Source organism: Triticum dicoccoides, chromosome 6B (genome assembly GCF_002162155.2).
Source record: "Triticum dicoccoides isolate Atlit2015 ecotype Zavitan chromosome 6B, WEW_v2.0, whole genome shotgun sequence".
Lineage (NCBI taxonomy): Eukaryota > Viridiplantae > Streptophyta > Magnoliopsida > Poales > Poaceae > Triticum > Triticum dicoccoides.
In genome coordinates, this window is record NC_041391.1 from 142702520 (window position 1) to 142720017 (window position 17498).

A 17498-nucleotide genomic window follows, 5' to 3' on the forward strand; every position below is an offset into this window, starting at 1 on the left:
CCACTGCTCCATCTTCTCGTCCCCTCCCGAAGCTTCCAGGGTCTCTGATGTCCAGAAAAAAATCACCAAAAAGTTTCATGGCATTTGGACTCTTTTTTATATTGATATTTTGAAAAACCAAAAATAGGCAAAAAAAACAACAATTGGCACTGGCACTAAGTTAATATGTTAGTCCCAAAAAATGATATATTGTTGCTTGTGTATTTATAGAAAAAAATCCAAGATTGATACTATAATAGCATGGAATAATAAAAAATTATAGATACATTGGAGATGTATCAACGCCTACCCCTTTTTGTGTGCTGGCATGTGCGCCCGCCGCTAGCAAGTGCGCCAGCATGAACTGATCTCTGGTCGCGGGCCTTTTCAGTTCAAATTGTTTATTACGAGGACGAGAATTGGGTCGGCCGGTTGGGTGCATCGGTCGAAAACAAGCAGACAATGAGCACCCAGGTGACCCAAACAAACAAAAAGTGGACAAAGCGCACGTCCGTTAGGGCTGCTGTTGGCGATACTCTTAGGTGCCATGCACGCCACAGCATAACAAGCACTCTGGTTCTCAGGTCTGATTCTAGAGAGAAGCAGAAGGAGCCACTCTAGTTTTGAATACTGAAAGACATGCTCATTGGGAATGTCCCACACAGCTCGGAGTTCCTCCCTCAACGCATGGGCTTTAGTGTAGTTCACCACCGCATGAAAAACATTTTCTTCAACACACTGCACACCCACATATGTTACGAATGTTGCCAGCTTCCAGGGACCTTCGCCATTTGTTTCTTTAGTGGCTAGATTGTTTGAAGCCAATCACCAGCCAAAAACTCTTAAGGCCTCTTTTGGTTCATAGGATAGTATTATCACAGGAATAGGAATCTTGTAGGAAATGAGATGACATGTATCTCAAATCCTATGAGTAGGAATAGGAAACAAGATGTCATTTGGTTGACACCAAAGGAATTTTTCCATTGAGTCTAGGCTCTTTTTTATTTTCCTATGAAATGTGGAGGATAGGAACCAATCCTATGTAGGAATAGGAATCCATTCCTATGAACCAAAGGGCTCTAAAGGAAAAAATCCTATAAAAATCCTATCCTCTAGAATTCCTATGAAATTCCTCTAAACCAAAGGAGGCCTAAGTTTGTGTGGCACATGTGCTTTCCAAATCAGCAACCACATGGACTGCTACCCATAGGAATTGTTCCTGCTGCTCGCCATCGCCGAGTCAACATGCTTTAGGTTGTAGGCAACCCTGCCCACTGCTTTCAAAGAGCCACACATGGTTGTCCTCAAGGTCCTCTCTTAGAACTTTAAACTTCATGATCAATTTAGCATCATCGGGCCAGAAAACTTCCCTTATCAAAGAAACCACACACGTCGATGTCGTATCCTTGAATTTCTCCTGCTACCCTAAATCTTCAATGAAGTTTCCTTCGGAATCTAACTATCCCTACGGACTCAAATATAATTACCATTACCGACTCTTCAAATGATCCCTTCTTTTAAGAAGTTCCAAACCAAGCTCAATTCCTCTCCATTTGTGGGATGCTTCACCAGTAAAGACTGTATCAAGGACATCGCTAGTTGGGTAGTACCTCGGCTTTGAAAAACCGAGCACATAAACCCTCTGCCTACTCGATAAGGCTCCATGCCTGCCGCACTAATAGAGCCTGGTTGAAGCACTTTGTGTCTGTAAATCCTATGCCTCCACGTATTTTTTGTTTGACCAAACTGTCCCACGATGCCTAATGGACTATCCTTTTCCCGCATCTTCTCCCCACCAAAACTGCCTGATGGTTTTCATGTGCTCCCTCCATATAGAAATATAAGAGCGCTTAGATCACTACACAGTGATCTAAACACTCTTATATCTGTTTACTGAGGGAGTAATCATTATGGCAACTTGAGGGAACTTTAAACGCACTCATGGTGTATGTAGGAAGATCTTGCTCCACTGATTGACCAACACTTCCTTCATTGCCATAGACATGAATTTTTATTCCAATCTGGGAGCCACTTAGTGAATATTTTATTGATAGGTTGGAATATTGCCTAGCTATTTCTCTTCAGACGTGCACCTTTCCTAGTGTGGATTTCACCTCCTCTTGTCTTTTCACCTGCCATCCACTACTAAACAAGAGAAAGTATTTTTGTGAAGTTGACAATTGTCTAGTGTGCCCCTCAAATTTATGTATCACATTCTTCACAACCTCAGCCCGTTGTCGGTTTGCTTGGAAGAATATGCTACTGTCATCAGGAAACAATAGATGTCAAATTCCTGGAGCTCTTCTAGCGATCTTCAGGTCTGTCAGTCCCCCATGATTCACTACTTTCTTAAAAAAACCAACAAATCATCTGCTAGTGTTATCTAATCTTCCTATCAAAAGAAACACAAGGTTTTCATCTCGCTTCTCTTGCAAGATAAACTTCATAACAGAGATATGCTTTGCTGCAGGAATTTCTTCAGTGAGGACTATTATTGTGTTATGTGTGGAGAAGATGCAGTGGAGATCAAAGATCGTTTATTTTTTAGATGTCTTTTCACTAAAGCCTACCGGAAATACTTTTCTCTAATTTGGGCTCCTGCCATACTGACCAGCTACATCAACTGCATTCTTGCCTAACAACAGGGACTGCCAAACCTTTCTATATGGAGGTTATCTTTCTAGGGGCTTCTTAGCACTCAGCTCCTTATCTTTTCTTACTTGCAATATTAACCAAAATCAATAGGAAGTACGTAGTAGGGTCCTATTGTTTCTATAAAAAGAGAAATGGTCTCTTGTTTCATTTTTTCGTCTATTTTCCTATTACTCGATGCCGTAAGAAAAAAAGAGGGGTCACAACAACTTTCAAAGGGTCCAATAAGAGGGGCAAGTAACCTCTCAGATACTACAAGAATTACATTCGTAACAAGTAAAATAATTTCCTCTCTGCTTTTTCATAGAGCATGTGGTAGGAAATCCTCTTTGGGTTAGTTTGTCAATGTTCTGTTTGTTTAACATGTACCATTTGATTTCAGATGAGGTGTTGAAGGAGGCCTAATAATGCCCCAAATGCAGTGTGCCAGTGAGAAATCTGAAGTCGATGCTTGACATGGGGGTATTTTAGAATTTCTTTCTAATTGATGGATCTCTTTATCTAGTTTTATTTGGCAGAACTAGGGAAGGGGAGGCACCGACATGGTGAATAGTCTATGCTACCAAGAGACCAAAGGTCAACCTGGTGCGACTTGAGAGCAATGATGCTCTCACGGATGAAATAGTTGTACCCAGGGGTACTCTCGTGACTTGCCTTGCAAGCATAGAGCTGCAGTTTGAAGATGTTGGTGCTCCTATTCAATTTCTGGAGTTCTTTGATTCATTTGGCAAGGTAATTTGGGAAAGCAAGTAGTAATATGTTTTATTTAGCATTTCGTGTTGCATTGGATCATTGATGCATCTACTCCTCATTTCTAAACCGGCTTGATTTAGCTAGTTATGGTTAGTTAGGTTGTTTGAGAATGTTGCCAAGCTAAAAAATCTGTTGTTTTAATATTGCTTCTGTCTTGTTAACACAAAATAGATAATAAACTTGAGTGGGATATTGTTTATTATTTCTCAATTTATAATATAATGAAAGTTTATTTGCATTTTATTTTATAATCTGGAACCAAACTTGGTATATGTTTCCACAAATGAATTTTTTAAACTGTTCTTAGCAGCATGCTTGCTTTTAGAGACCTTTTCTTTTGCATTATAAATATAATAATGTACCAAATGATGTAAGTAGATCTGCAATATAATAATGTACTCTCAAAGACTTAACTCAACTTGAAGAGGTGTCTTTAGTTGTTGCCGACCTTCACATAAAGTTGTTCTCCATCATAGAAATTGGCAAAGATATGTAAGTACACTCCAAACTGCTTTTTCCTTTTTTTTGCCCATGCAGTCAATAACTTGGTAACTAAGGTTATTTTTTCTTAGCTCTTTTGAGTATCCAGGACGTGTAGATGAATGGATAAGAAAAGTCGGCGAGTACATCACTTTGACATTACACAGAGAAGATTTCACCCTTCGCTGCTTAAATCAGGGGGTATCAAGACATACAAATTTGAACCCTTCTTGTAAGTTGGAGGTGCTGAATTGTTTGTGTGATGAGGCATTATCTTCTGAGTAAGTAAAGGCTATCATATTTGCTGGAGTAGTTCACTTACTTACTGTCATATTAGTTATCTTGTTACTTTGTTCAGAAAGTTGAGGACCTGGATTGACATTAAAGATAGAGAATGTGTGGACAGACAAAAAAAATCAAAGCTGCAACTAGAAAGGTATTTATCTTGGGAAGTTCCTTTTTTGTGGTCAAGTCACTTAGTTGACATTAATGACCATAGGTCTTGTCTTGTGTCATAACAAAAGGAGCTAAAAGGAAGATATAATGACATGGCTAAAACAATCGAAGGAGGAAAAACTGCTAGCAAAGAGGAAGTTAATAATATCCTTTCTCAAATAAAGGAAGCATAAGAAGTCAAACATGCTTCTTATGCTTCCTTTATTTGAGAAAGGATATGATTAACTCCTTTTAGCTCCTCTCTCAAATAAAGGAAGCTGAAGTAGTTAATAACATCCTTTCTCAAATAAAGGAAGCAGAAGAAGTTAAGCAGGCTTCTTATGCTTCCTTTATTTGAGAAATGATATGATTAGATTCCTCATTGCTAGCAGTTTCTCCTCGTTTCATTGTTTTAGCCATGTCATTATATCTTTCTTTTAGCTCTTGTTGCTAGGAAACAAGACAAAACCTATGATCATTAATGTCAAGCAAGTTACCTGACCACAAAAAAGGATCTTCCCAAGATAAATACTTTTCTGGTTGGAGCTTTGATTTTTCTCCCTGGACATACATTCTCTACCTTTAATGTTAATCCCGGTCCTCAACTTTCTAACAAAGTAACAAGATAATTAATATGACATTAGTGAACTGAACTACTACGGCAAATATGATAGCCTGTACTTACTCAGAAGGTAATGCCTCATCACATAGACTATACAACACCTCTGGCTTACAAGAAGGGTTCAAATTTTTATATCCTGATACCCCCTGATTTAAGCAATGAAAGGTGAAATCTTCTGTATGTAACTTAAAGTGGTGTACTCGCCGACTTTTCTTATCCATTCATCTCCATTTCTTGGATACATGAAAGGGCTAAAAAGATAACCTCATTTATCAAGTTATTGACTTTATGAGGAAAACAAGGAAATAGAAATTTGGAGTATATTTACATATCTTTACCATTTTTATGACAAATAACAACTTTATGTGAAGGTCAGCAACAACTGAAGACACCTCTTGAAGTAGAGTTAAGTCTTTGAGAGTTTCTTGTAGTTGCCCCTTCCTTATTTTGCAGATCTTCTTACATTAATTGGTACATTATTCTATTTATAATATGGAAGAAAAGGTCTCTAAAAGCAAGTGGGCAGCTAAAAACAGTTAAACATTTTCATCTATGGAAACATATAACCTAACAAACCATAACTAGCGAAAGCAAAACGGATTTAGAAATGAGGAGTAGATGCATCAATGATCCAATGCAACACAAAATGGTAAATAAAATATATTACAATTGGCTTTCCATAATTACCTCACCAAATGAGTGACAGAACTCTACAATTGAATAGGAGCACGGACATCTTCAAATTGCAGATCTATACCTACAAGACAAGTCACGAGAGTAGCCATGGGTATGACTATTTCATCCTTGAGAGCATCATTGCTCTTAGTTCACACCAGGTTGACCATCATCCTCTTGGTAGCACAAACAATTCTCCCTGTCGGGGCCTCCCCTTTCTAGTTCTGCCAAATAGAATCAGATAAAGAGATCCATCAACAATAATGAAAATCTGAAATCCCTTATGGAAAGCATCAGCTTCAGATTGCTCACTGGCACACGCCGCAGTTGCACTCCTTCCTGCATTTGGGGCATTCGCAGGCCTCCTTGTTCAACACTTCATCCACAATCAAAGGGTACCTATTAAACAAAGAGAACATTAACAAACAAACCCGAACAAGATAGCCTACCACTGGCTCTACGAAAAGTAGAGAGGGAATTATGTTACTTGTTGAATGCAATTCTTGCAGTATCTAAGATGGAACTTGTCCCTCTTATTGGACCCATATTTTTCTTCGTCTAGTTCCAGTCCAGACCAACATCTGTCCACCACATGTTTTACCTACCAGGTCACATACCTGAAACTACGTAAGGCCATATTTTGTCAGAATCATATGTTATCTGTACAACAGTATAGATGTTTTTCAACTGGAGCTAACATAAATATGGCATGTCGCCATACATGCTAATGATACCGAAAATAAATAGCAGGAGTTTAACTATGATCTTGTGTAGCTAGTTTGCACAAGATAATATAGAAATTCACAACAGGATAGAAGCCATATGCTTTCATACTCACCAAATCTCTCAAGGCATGGATACACACTCAAATATAGCTCCTAATTTATGCAAAGTTAACATGCTCAGCTAAATACGAAATCCAACATTGGCATAATCTTACTTGTCCACAACCGCCCATCACTTCAAGCCACAAATTATGTCTTCTAAATGCCTAAATAACCATAGGTAAGATTTAAAGCCATAAACCGGTAGAACTGGCAGTGGCAGGAAGAGGAATAGGTCAAGGAATAACTTGTGGGGAAAACCTTGGAGTGTAACCCATCTAGGGTCGAGCTTGGAATTACTATCCTCATGGTCCTTGGGGATGACCATCTCGCCAACCCAGATCGTCTTCAACTTGCTCCAGTCCGCTATCTCCAGATATGGTGGCTACCCCGTCTTCCTACAAGGCCGAAACAAAATAAAAGATCCTAACATGATCTAAGATCTCGTGAGCAGACAGAGAACACACTATCTCTGGGAATGAAAGGCTGGACAAACCTGAGGTCCTAGATGGATAATCTACTGGAGAGGAAGACTGTGAAGGCACCCCTCTTCGACGTGGCGACGGGTGCGGCGCTATTGGTGGCCATAATGGCGGACGCGGGGAGGATGACCTATGTTGTGCGTGCGAAGGGGCGGGGATAGGGGATTCCTGACCATGAAGCAGGCCACCGGCCGTGAGTAGCAACAGGCAAGGAGGGCAAGATCCGATGCCACCACCTCCCGCATCGAACGTGAGGAGCGAGCACAACGTAATAGCTAGATCCACCAATGCCGCAGACGTACGTGCTGATGTCTGGAGCAGCCGAGGTGAACATAGGCATATGGGGTGTGCATGGGGCAAGGTGGCCAGGGAGAGGGAACATAGAGGGCATCGATATGGTGGGTGACGATGGGAGAGGTGGAGGCTGGCGGCGAGGAAAAAAGAGAGCGGCGGTGTGGAGCGGATGGGGCTGGGAAATAGGATTAGGTTTGTGCGAGGGAGGGATTTATAGCCATTGGCCTTACTGGGCTGCTCAAGTATGGCTAGATCTTGGGTTTAGAAAAATTTGGGCCCATAAGGTTCTGTGCAGTTGTATATATATTTTTATTTCCTTTTGATATAGTGTTTTTATTGGAAATACTTTATTTAATTACGAGTTGCCATTGTTAGAAAAGTCGGCAACAATAAAAAATCTATCACATCAAGTGGAATATAGTAGATTAATGTATTAGGTCAATTCGAGATAATATGAAAAACCAACACAAAAGTGTTATCATAGGTGGTGGTGTGGCTGAACTGGAAAAGGTTTCTACATGGAACACATTACATTATAATGTTCATGTAAAAATTAGATATTTGTGCATTGTCGTATGTTACTATTGAAGCAAAATGATCCCTTTATTCCCGTGCTTCGACTACTTTATACCCAAATTTGATTTGACATGTTAGATGAAGTTTATCTATTTATTGGATATAGTTCAAATGCAAACTACATGTATCTCAAATAATGTTTCTAAAAATAGAATACATTTTAAGAAATTGTGCAAAAGATCTTGTATCCATAAATATAAAATAATTCAAAACATCTGTGGGGAACATTCAAACATACACATACATCTTGAGTGATTTTTTTATCTTACAAATCTAAATAAGGTCTACAAATTAGGAAATTAGCTTGGGCACATGTGTTTTTATTTTGGCACCTATATTATATTATATTATATAAACATTTATGATAGAAAATTGGCAATCTTGAAAAGAATTAGAATTCATTATGTATTCATCTAATATTTTTACATTTATTGACGTAAGAAAATCTACTCTCGAATGCTCATAAATGAAAATATAATATACACTACAAAAAAAGACACATCTGTGACATTTTGGGCCGAACGAATTTTTTTCTGTCATACTTATGACACTTCTATGACGATAATTGTAACAAAACCCGTATCATCATAGATGTGGTGGGCTCTTATTTCTATGACAAAAAATCATGACAGAAAATGGGCTTTTCTTCCTGGGTGGGCCGGAGACGCAGCTTCATGACATTCTTTGGGCCGTCCATGACGGAAAAAACCGTGGTAGAAGCGAGGGTGAGGAAAATATCGAGGTGTTCCCAGTTACGGTGGGTGTTCGGGGCCGAGCGATGCATGTTTCTCTCGTACGCGTGCACATGTGTGTGTGAGGCATTGGGCTCTAACTGAACCCGAGCGAGGTGTTGGGCTCTAACTGAACCCGAGTGATTGCCCTGCAGGCTACGCGTTACTGAACCCGAGCGATCGATCAATGGCTGTTAACTGAACCCGATCGAGCGATTCCTTCGCTACTACTTTTAACTGAAGCTGATCGATGTTGCCTCTGGATGAACCGTGAGTGTTGCACGGGGGGGTTGGATGAACAGTGAGCGGTGGGGGTGGATGAACAGGACCCCGTGGTGTTGCCTCTGGATGAACATGACCCCGTGGTGTTTCCTCTGGATGAACAGGACCCTGATTGATCGAGCTGGTTGGGGATGGATGAATAGGACCCCGTGGAGGGCTGGATGAACAGTAGATGGTGGAGGGATGGATGAACAGTAGCCCGTCGAGGGGTGGTTGAACAGGAGCCCGTGGAGAGGGGTGGTTGAACAGTAGCCGGTGGAGTAGCGCGCGGTTGAGGCTGGATTAACAGGAGCCCGTGGATGAACAGTCGCAGGTAAAGGCTGGAGGTGGTCGATGGTGGATGAAAAGTAGCCCGTTGAGGCTGGAGGAGGTCGATGGTGGAGATGAATAGTATCCCGTGGAGTCCCGTTTTGCGGTACGCCACACCCCTCCCGATAAACAGGACCCCCATTTCGACCGTAGTGCTCCAACACAAGTCCGTTTCCTCTGTTTTGCGGTACGCCACATCCCTTCTGATCAACAGTACCCCGTTTCGACCGTAGGAGGTCCAACACAAGTCTGTTTCCTTCGTTTTGCGGTACGCCAGACCCCTCCCGATGAACAGGATCCTGTTTCGAACATGGATGGTCGAACACAAGGACGTTTCCTTCGTTCTACAGTACGCCAGGCCTCGTTTCCATCACCAGTTCCATCCAAGCCGGTTGGCTCCTAGGCGTTCCGTTGCCTCCCGATGAACACTACGCATTCCGTTGCCTCCCGATGAACACGAGCATTCTGTTGCCTCCCCATGAACACGACGACGACGCAGTTTCTCCATTCCGACCCAGTCATGTACACGAGCCCTGGCCGTACGTATGCGCTGTTGGAAATATGCCCTAGAGGCAATAATAAAATGGTTATTATTATATTTCCTTGTTCATGATAATTGTCAATCACTCATGCTATAATTGTATTGACCGGAAACCGTAATACATGTGTGAATACGTAGACCACAACATGTCCCTAGTGAGCCTCTAGTTGACTAGCTCGTTGATCAACAGATGGTCATGGTTTCCTGACTATGGACATTGGATGTCATTGATAATGGGAACACATCATTAGGAGAATGATGTGATGGACAAGACCCAATCCTAAGCATAGCACAAGATCGTGTAGTTCGTTTGCTAAAGCTTTTCTAATGTCAAGTATCATTTCCTTAGACCATGAGATTGTGTAACTCCTGGATACCGTAGGAATGCTTTGGGTGTACCAAACGTCACAGCGTAACTGGGTGGCTATAAAGGTGCACTACAGGTGTCTCCGAAAGTGTATGTTGGGTTGACACGAATCGAGACTGGGATTTGTCACTCCGTATGACGGAGAGGTATCTCTGGGCCCACTCTGTAATGCATCATCATAATGAGCTCAATGTGACTAAGTAGTTGGTCACGGGATCATGCATTACGGAACGAGTGAAGTGACTTGTCGGTAATGAGATTTAGCGAGGTATTGGGATACCGACGATTGAATCTCGGGCAAGTAACGTACAGATTGACAAAGGGAATTGTATATGGGATTACTTGAATCCTCGACATCGTGGTTCATCCGATGAAATCATCATGGAACATGTGGGAGCCAACATGGGTATCTAGATCCTACTATTGGTTATTGGCCGGAGAGCTGTCTCGGTCATGTCTGCAAGATTCCCGAACCCGTAGGGTCTACAGACTTAAGGTTCGGTGACGTTAGGATTAAAGGGAAGGTTTTACGTGGTTACCGAATGTTGTTTGGAGTCCCAGATGAGATCCCGGACGTCACAATGAGTTTCGGAATAGTCTGGAGGTGAAGATTTATATATGGGAAGTCATCACGCGGTCACCGAAAGTATTCGGGGGTTTATCGGTATTGTACCGGGACCACCGAAGGGGTTCCGGGGGTTCACCGGGAGGGTCCACCTACCCCGGAGGGCCCTTACGGGCTGTATGTGGAAGAGAACCAGCCCCAAGTGGGCTGGGCGCCAACCCCCCTAAGGCCCATGCGCCTAGGGTTGGGGGGGACCCTAAAGGGGGCACCCCCTTGGCTTGGGGGGCAAGCCCCCTCCCCTTGGCCACCGTCCCCTCTAGATCTCATCTAGAGGGGCCGGCCCCCTTCCCCCTTCACCCTAAAAATAGAGGGGAGGAGGGAGGGCAGCCGCACCACATCCAAGGAGCAGCCCTCCCCATCTGCAACACCTCTCCTCACCCGTTTGTGCTTGGAGAAGCCTTGCCGGAGAACCACTGCTCCACCACCACCACGCCGTCGTGCTGCTGCTAGAGCCTTCTTCCTCAACCTCTCCCTCCTCCTTGCTGGATCAAGGCGCGGGAGACGTCACCGGGCTGCACGTGTGTTGAACATAGAGGTGCCGTTGTTCGGTGCTTAGATCGGAATCCACCGCGATCTGAATCGATACGAGTACGACTCCTTCATCCGCATTCTTATAACGCTTCCGTGTCGCGATCTTCAAGGGTATGAAGATGCACTCCCTCTCTCTCGTTGCTAGTTTCTCCATAGATTGATCTTGGTGATGCGTAGAATTTTTTAATTTCTGCAACGATCCCCAACAATGGCATCATGAGCCAGATCTATGTGTAGTTTCTATGCACGAGTAGAACACAAGTTGTTGTGGGCGTCGATTTTTTCAATTTACTTGCCACTACTAGTCTTATCTTGATTCAGCGGCATCGTGGGATGAAGCGGCCCAGACCAACCTTACACATATGTTTACGTGAGATAGGTTCCACCGACTGACATGCACTTGTTGCATAAGGTGGCTAGTGGGTGTCTGTCTCTCCCACTTCAGTCGGATTGGATTCGATGAAAAGGGACCTTATGAAGGGTAAATAGCAATTGGCATATCACGTTGTGGTTTTGGTGTAGGTAAGAAATGTTCTTGCTAGAAACCTATAGCAGCCACGTAAAAACTTGCAACAACAATTAGAGGACGTCTAACTTGTTCTTGCAGCATATGTCGTGTGATGTGATATGGCCAAAGGATGTGATGAATGAAATATATGTGATGTATGAGATTGATCATGTTCTTGTAATAGGAATCACGACTTGCATGTCGATGAGTATGACAATCGGCAGGAGCCATAGGAGTTGTCTTAATTTATTGTATGACCTGCATGTCGTTGAATAACGCCATGTAATTACTTTACTTTATTGCTAAACCGTTAGCCATAGTAGTAGAAGTAATAGTTGGCGAGACAACTTCATGAAGACACGATGATGAAGATCATGGTCTCATGCCGGTGACGACGATGATCATGGCGCCCTGAAGATGGAGATCAAAAGGAGCAAAATGATATTGGCCATATCATGTGACTATTTGATTGCATGAGATGTTTATCATGTTTTTGCATCTTATTTGCTTAGAACGACGGTAGCATAAATAAGATGATCCCACGTAAAATTTCAAGAAAGTGTTCTCCCTAACTGTGCACCATTGCGAAGGTTCGTTGTTTCGAAGCACCGTGTGATGATTGGGTGTGATAGATTCTAACGTTCGCATACAACGGGTGTAAGCCACATTTACACATGCAAAACACATAGGTTGACTTGACGAGCCTAGCATGTACAGACATGGCCTCCGAACACAAGAGACCGAAAGGTCGAACATGAGTCATATAGCAGATACGATGAACATGAAGATGTTCACCGATGATGACTAGACTGTCTCACGTGATGATCAGACACGGCCTAGTTGACTCGGATCATGTATCACTTAAATGGCTAGAGGGATGTCTATCTAAGTGGGAGTTCCATAAATAATTTGATTAGATGAACTTAATTATCATGAACTTAGTCTAAAATATTTGCAATATGTCTTGTAGATCAAATGTCCCACGCTAATGTTGCTCTCAACTTCAACACGTTCCTAGACAAAACCAAGCTGATAGACAATGGTAGCAACTATACGGACTGGGTCCAGAACTTGAGGATCATCCTCATAGCTGCCAAGAAAGCATATGTCCTAGATGCACCGCTAGGTGAAGCACCCGTTTTCCCAGCAACTCAAGATGTTATGAACGCCTGGCAGTCGCGTAGTGATGATTACTCCCTGGTTCATTGCGGCATGCTTTACAGCTTAGAACCAGGGCTCCAAAAGCGTTTTGAGCAGCACGGAGCATATGAGATGGTCCAAGAGCTGAAAATGGTTTTCCAAGGTCATGATCGGGTCGAGAGATATGAAGTTTCCGACAAGTTCTACAGTTGTAAGATGGAGGAGAATGGTTCTGTCAGCGAGCACATACTCAAAATGTCTGGGTTGCACAACCGCTTGTCTCAGCTAGGAGTTAATCTCCCAGATGACATGGTCATCGACAGAATCCTCCAGTCGCTTCCACCTAGCTACAAGAGCTTTGTGATGAATTTCAATATGCAGGGGATGGTGAAAACCATTCCTGGGGTATATTCAATGCTGAAATCAGCGGAGGTGGAGATCAAAAAGGAACATCAAGTGTTGAAGGTCAATAAAACCACTAGTTTCAAGAAAGGCAAGGGTAATAAGAACTTCAAGAAGGACAGCAAGGGAGTTGTCGCGCCCGGTAAGCCAGTTGCCGAGAAGAAGCCAAAGCATGGACCCAAACCTGAGACTGGGTGCTTTTATTGCAAGGGAAATGGACACTGGAAGTGGAACTGCCCCAAGTACTTAGTGGACAAGAAGGCTGGCAACACCAAAGGTATATGTGATATACATGTTATTGATGTGTACCTTACCAGTACTTGTAGTAGCTCCTGGGTATTTGATACCGGTGCGGTTGCTCATATATGTAACTCAAAATAGGAGCTGCGGAATAAACGGAGACTGGCGAAGGACGAGGTGATGATGCGCGTCGGGAATGGTTCCAAGGTCGATGTGATCGATGTTGGCACGCTACCTCTACATTTACCTACGGGATTAGTTTTAAACCTCAATAATTGTTATTTAGTGCCAGCTTTGAGCATGAACATTGTATCTGGATCTCGTTTAATACGAGATGGCTACTCATTTAAATCCGAGAATAATGGTTGTTCTATTTATATGAGAGATATGTTTTATGGTCATGCCCCGCTGGTCAATGGTTTATTCTTAATGAATCTCGAACGTGATGTTACACATATTCATAGTGTGAATACCAAATGATGTAAGGTTGATAATGATAGTCCCACATACTTGTGGCACTGCCGCCTTGGTCACATTGGTGTATAACGCATGAGGAAGCTCCATGCAGATGGACTTTTGGAGTCTCTTGATTACGAATCATTTGACACATGCGAACCATGCCTCATGTGCAAAATGACCAAGACTCCGTTCTGCGGAACAATGGAGCGAGCAACCAACTTATTAGAAATCATACATACTAATGTGTGCGGTCCAATGAGCGTTGAGGCTCGCGGAGGCTATCGTTATGTTATCACCCTCACTGATGACTTAAGTAGATATGGGTATGTCTAATTGATGAAACACAAGTCTGAGACCTTTGAAAAGTTCAAGGAATTTCAGAATGAGGTAGAGAATGAATGTGACATAAAAATAAAGTTCTTACGATCAGATCGTGGGGGAGAATATTTGAGTCACGAATTTGGTACGCACTTAAGGAAATGTGGAATTGTTTCACAACTCACGCCGCCTAGAACACCTCAGCGTAACGGTGTGTCCGAACATCGTAATCGCACTCTATTGGATATGGTGCGATCTATGATGTCTCTTACCGATTTACCGCTATCATTTTGGGGATACGCTCTAGAGACATCTACATTCACTTTAAATAGGGCACCGTCTAAATCCGTTGAGACGACACCATATGAATTATGGTTTGGGAAGAAACCTAAGATGTCGTTTCTAAAAGTTTGGGGATGCGATGCTTATGTCAAGAAACTTCAACCTGAAGCTCGAACCCAAGTCGGAAAAATGCGTCTTCATAGGATACCCTAAGGAAACCATTGGGTATACCTTCTACATCAGATCCAAAGGCAAGATCTTGGTTGCCAAGAATGGGTCCTTTTTGGAGAAAGAGTTTCTCTTGAAAGAAGTAAGTGGGAGGAAAGTAGAACTTGATGAAGTACTGCCTCTTGAAGCGGAAAGTGGCGCAGCTCAGGAAGATGTTTCTATGGTGCCTGCACCAACTAGAGAGGAAGTTAATGATGATGATCAAGGTACTTCAGATCAAGTTGCTACTGAACTTCGTAGGTCCACAAGGACACGTTCCACACCAGAATGGTATGGCAACCCTGTCCTGGAAATCATGTTGTTAGACAATGGTGAACCTTCGAACTATGAAGAAGCGATGGCGGGCCCAGATTCCAACAAATGGCTTGAAGCCATGCAATCCGAGATAGGATCCATGTATGAAAACAAAGTATGGACTTTGACAGACTTGCCCGATGATCGGCGAGCGATAGAAAATAAATGGATCTTTAAGAAGAAGACGGACGCGGATGGTAATGTTACCATCTTCAAAGCTCGGCTTGTCGCTAAGGGTTATCGACAAGTTCAAGGGGTTGACTACAATGAGACCTTGTCACCCATAGCGAAGCTGAAGTCCGTCCGAATCATGTTAGCAATTGCCGCATTCTAAGATTATGAGATATGGCAAATGCACGTCAAAACGGCATTCCTTAACGGCCTCCTTAAGGAAGAATTGTATATGATGCAGCCGGAAGGTTTTGTCGATCCTAAGAATGCTAACAAGGTATGCAAGCTCCAGCGCTCCATCTATGGGCTGGTGCAAGCATCTCGGGGTTGGAACATTCGCTTTGCTGAAATGATCAAAGCGTCTGGGTTTATGCAGACTTATGAAGAAGCCTGCGTTTACAAGAAAGTGAGTGGGAGCTCTGTAGCATTTCCCATATTATATGTGGATGACATACTATTGATGGGAAATGATATAGAACTTTTGGAAAGCATAAAGGCCTACTTGAATAAGTGTTTTTCAAGGAAGGACCTTGGAGAAGCGGCTTACATATTAGGCATCAAGATCTATAGAGATAGATCGAGAATCCTCATAGATCTTTCACGAAGGACATACCTTGATAAGATATTGAAGAAGTTCAATATGGATCAGTCCAAGAAGGGGTTCTTGCCTGTATTGCAAGGTGTGAAATTGAGCTCGGCTCAAAGCCCGACCACGGCAGAAGATAGAGAAAAGATGAGTGTCATCCCCTATGCCTCAGCCATAGGGTCTATTATGTATGCCATGCTATGTACCAGGCTTGATGTAAACCTTGCCATAATTTAGGTAGGAAGGTACCAAAGTAATCCCGACATGGAACACTGGATAGCAGTCAAGAATATCCTGAAGTACCTGAAATGGACTAAGGATATGTTTCTCGTTTATGGAGGTGACGAAGAGCTCATCGTAAAGGGTTACATCGATGCTAGCTTCGACACGGATCTGGATGACTCCAAGTCACAAACCGGATACGTGTATATTTTGAATGGTGGGGCAGTAAGCTGGTGCAGTTGCAAGCAAAGCGTTGTGGTGGGATCTACATGTGAAGCGGAGTACATGGCAGCCTCGGAGGCAGCACATGAAGCAATCTGGATGAAGGAGTTCATTACCGACCTAGGAGTTATTCCCAATGCGTCAGGCCCGATGAATCTCTTCTGTGACAACACTGGAGCTATTTCCCTTGCCAAGGAGCCCAGGTTTCACAAGTAGACCAGGCACATCAAGCGTCACTTCAACTCCATTCGTGAAAATGTTCAAGATGGAGACATAGATATTTGTAAAGTGCATACGGCTGTGAATGTCGCCGATCCATTGACTAAACCTCTTCCACGAGCGAAACATGATCAACACCAGAACTCTATGGGTGTTCGATTCATCACAATGCAACTAGATTATTGACTCTAGTGCAAGTGGGAGACTGTTGGAAATATGCCCTAGAGGCAATAATAAAATGGTTATTATTATATTTCCTTGTTCATGATAATTTTCTATCATTCATGCTATAATTGTATTCACCAGAAACCGTAATACATGTGTGAATACATAGACCAAAACATGTCCCTAGTGAGCCTCTAGTTGACTAGCTCGTTGATCAACAGATGGTCATGGTTTCCTGACAATGGACATTGGATGTCATTGATAACGGGATCACATCATTAGGAGAATGATGAGATGGACAAGACCCAATCCTAAGCATAGCACAAGATCGTGTAGTATGTTTGCTAAAGCTTTTCTAATGTCAAGTATCATTTCCTTAGACCATGAGATTGTGTAACTCCCGGATACCGTAGGAATGCTTTGCGTGTACCAAACGTCACAACGTAACTGGGTGGCTATAAAGGTGCACTACATGTTGGGGAATGTAGTAATTTCAAAAATTTCCCTACGCACACGCAAGATCATGGCGATGCATAGCAACGAGAGGGGAGAGTGTTGTCTACGTACCCTCGTAGACCGAAGCGGAAGCGTTGACACAACGTAGAGGAAGTAGTCGTACGTCTTCCCGGTTCAACCGATCCAAGCACCGTTACTCCGGCACCTCCAAGTTCTTGGCACACGTTCAGCTCGATGACGCTCCCCGGGCTCCGATCCAGCAAAGCTTCGGGGAGGAGTTCTGTCAGCACGACAGCGTGGTGACGATCTTGATGTTCAACTGTCGCAGGGCTTCGCCTAAGCACCGCTACAATATGACCGAGGTGTAATATCGTGGAGGGGGGCACCGCACACGGCTAAGGAACGATCACGAAGATCAACTTGTGTGT

General features: G+C 43.0%; 1 protein-coding gene and 1 pseudogene across 1 annotated transcript; one reads left to right on the plus strand and one right to left on the minus strand.

Annotated features, from left to right (window-relative positions):
* Positions 1 to 3180: 3180 nt before the first annotated feature.
* Positions 3181 to 4149, plus strand: LOC119320907 (the record flags this gene model as incomplete). The annotated part of the gene is given in 3 exon segments (XM_037594815.1): positions 3181 to 3383; positions 3760 to 3876; positions 3957 to 4149. Coding segments are annotated over 3 exon segments (513 nt in total), but the record flags the coding sequence as incomplete, so codon positions are not given.
* Positions 4150 to 4980: 831 nt separating this feature from the next.
* On the minus strand, positions 4981 to 6233 carry LOC119320908 (annotated as a pseudogene).
* Between the last annotated feature and the right edge of the window lie 11265 nt (positions 6234 to 17498).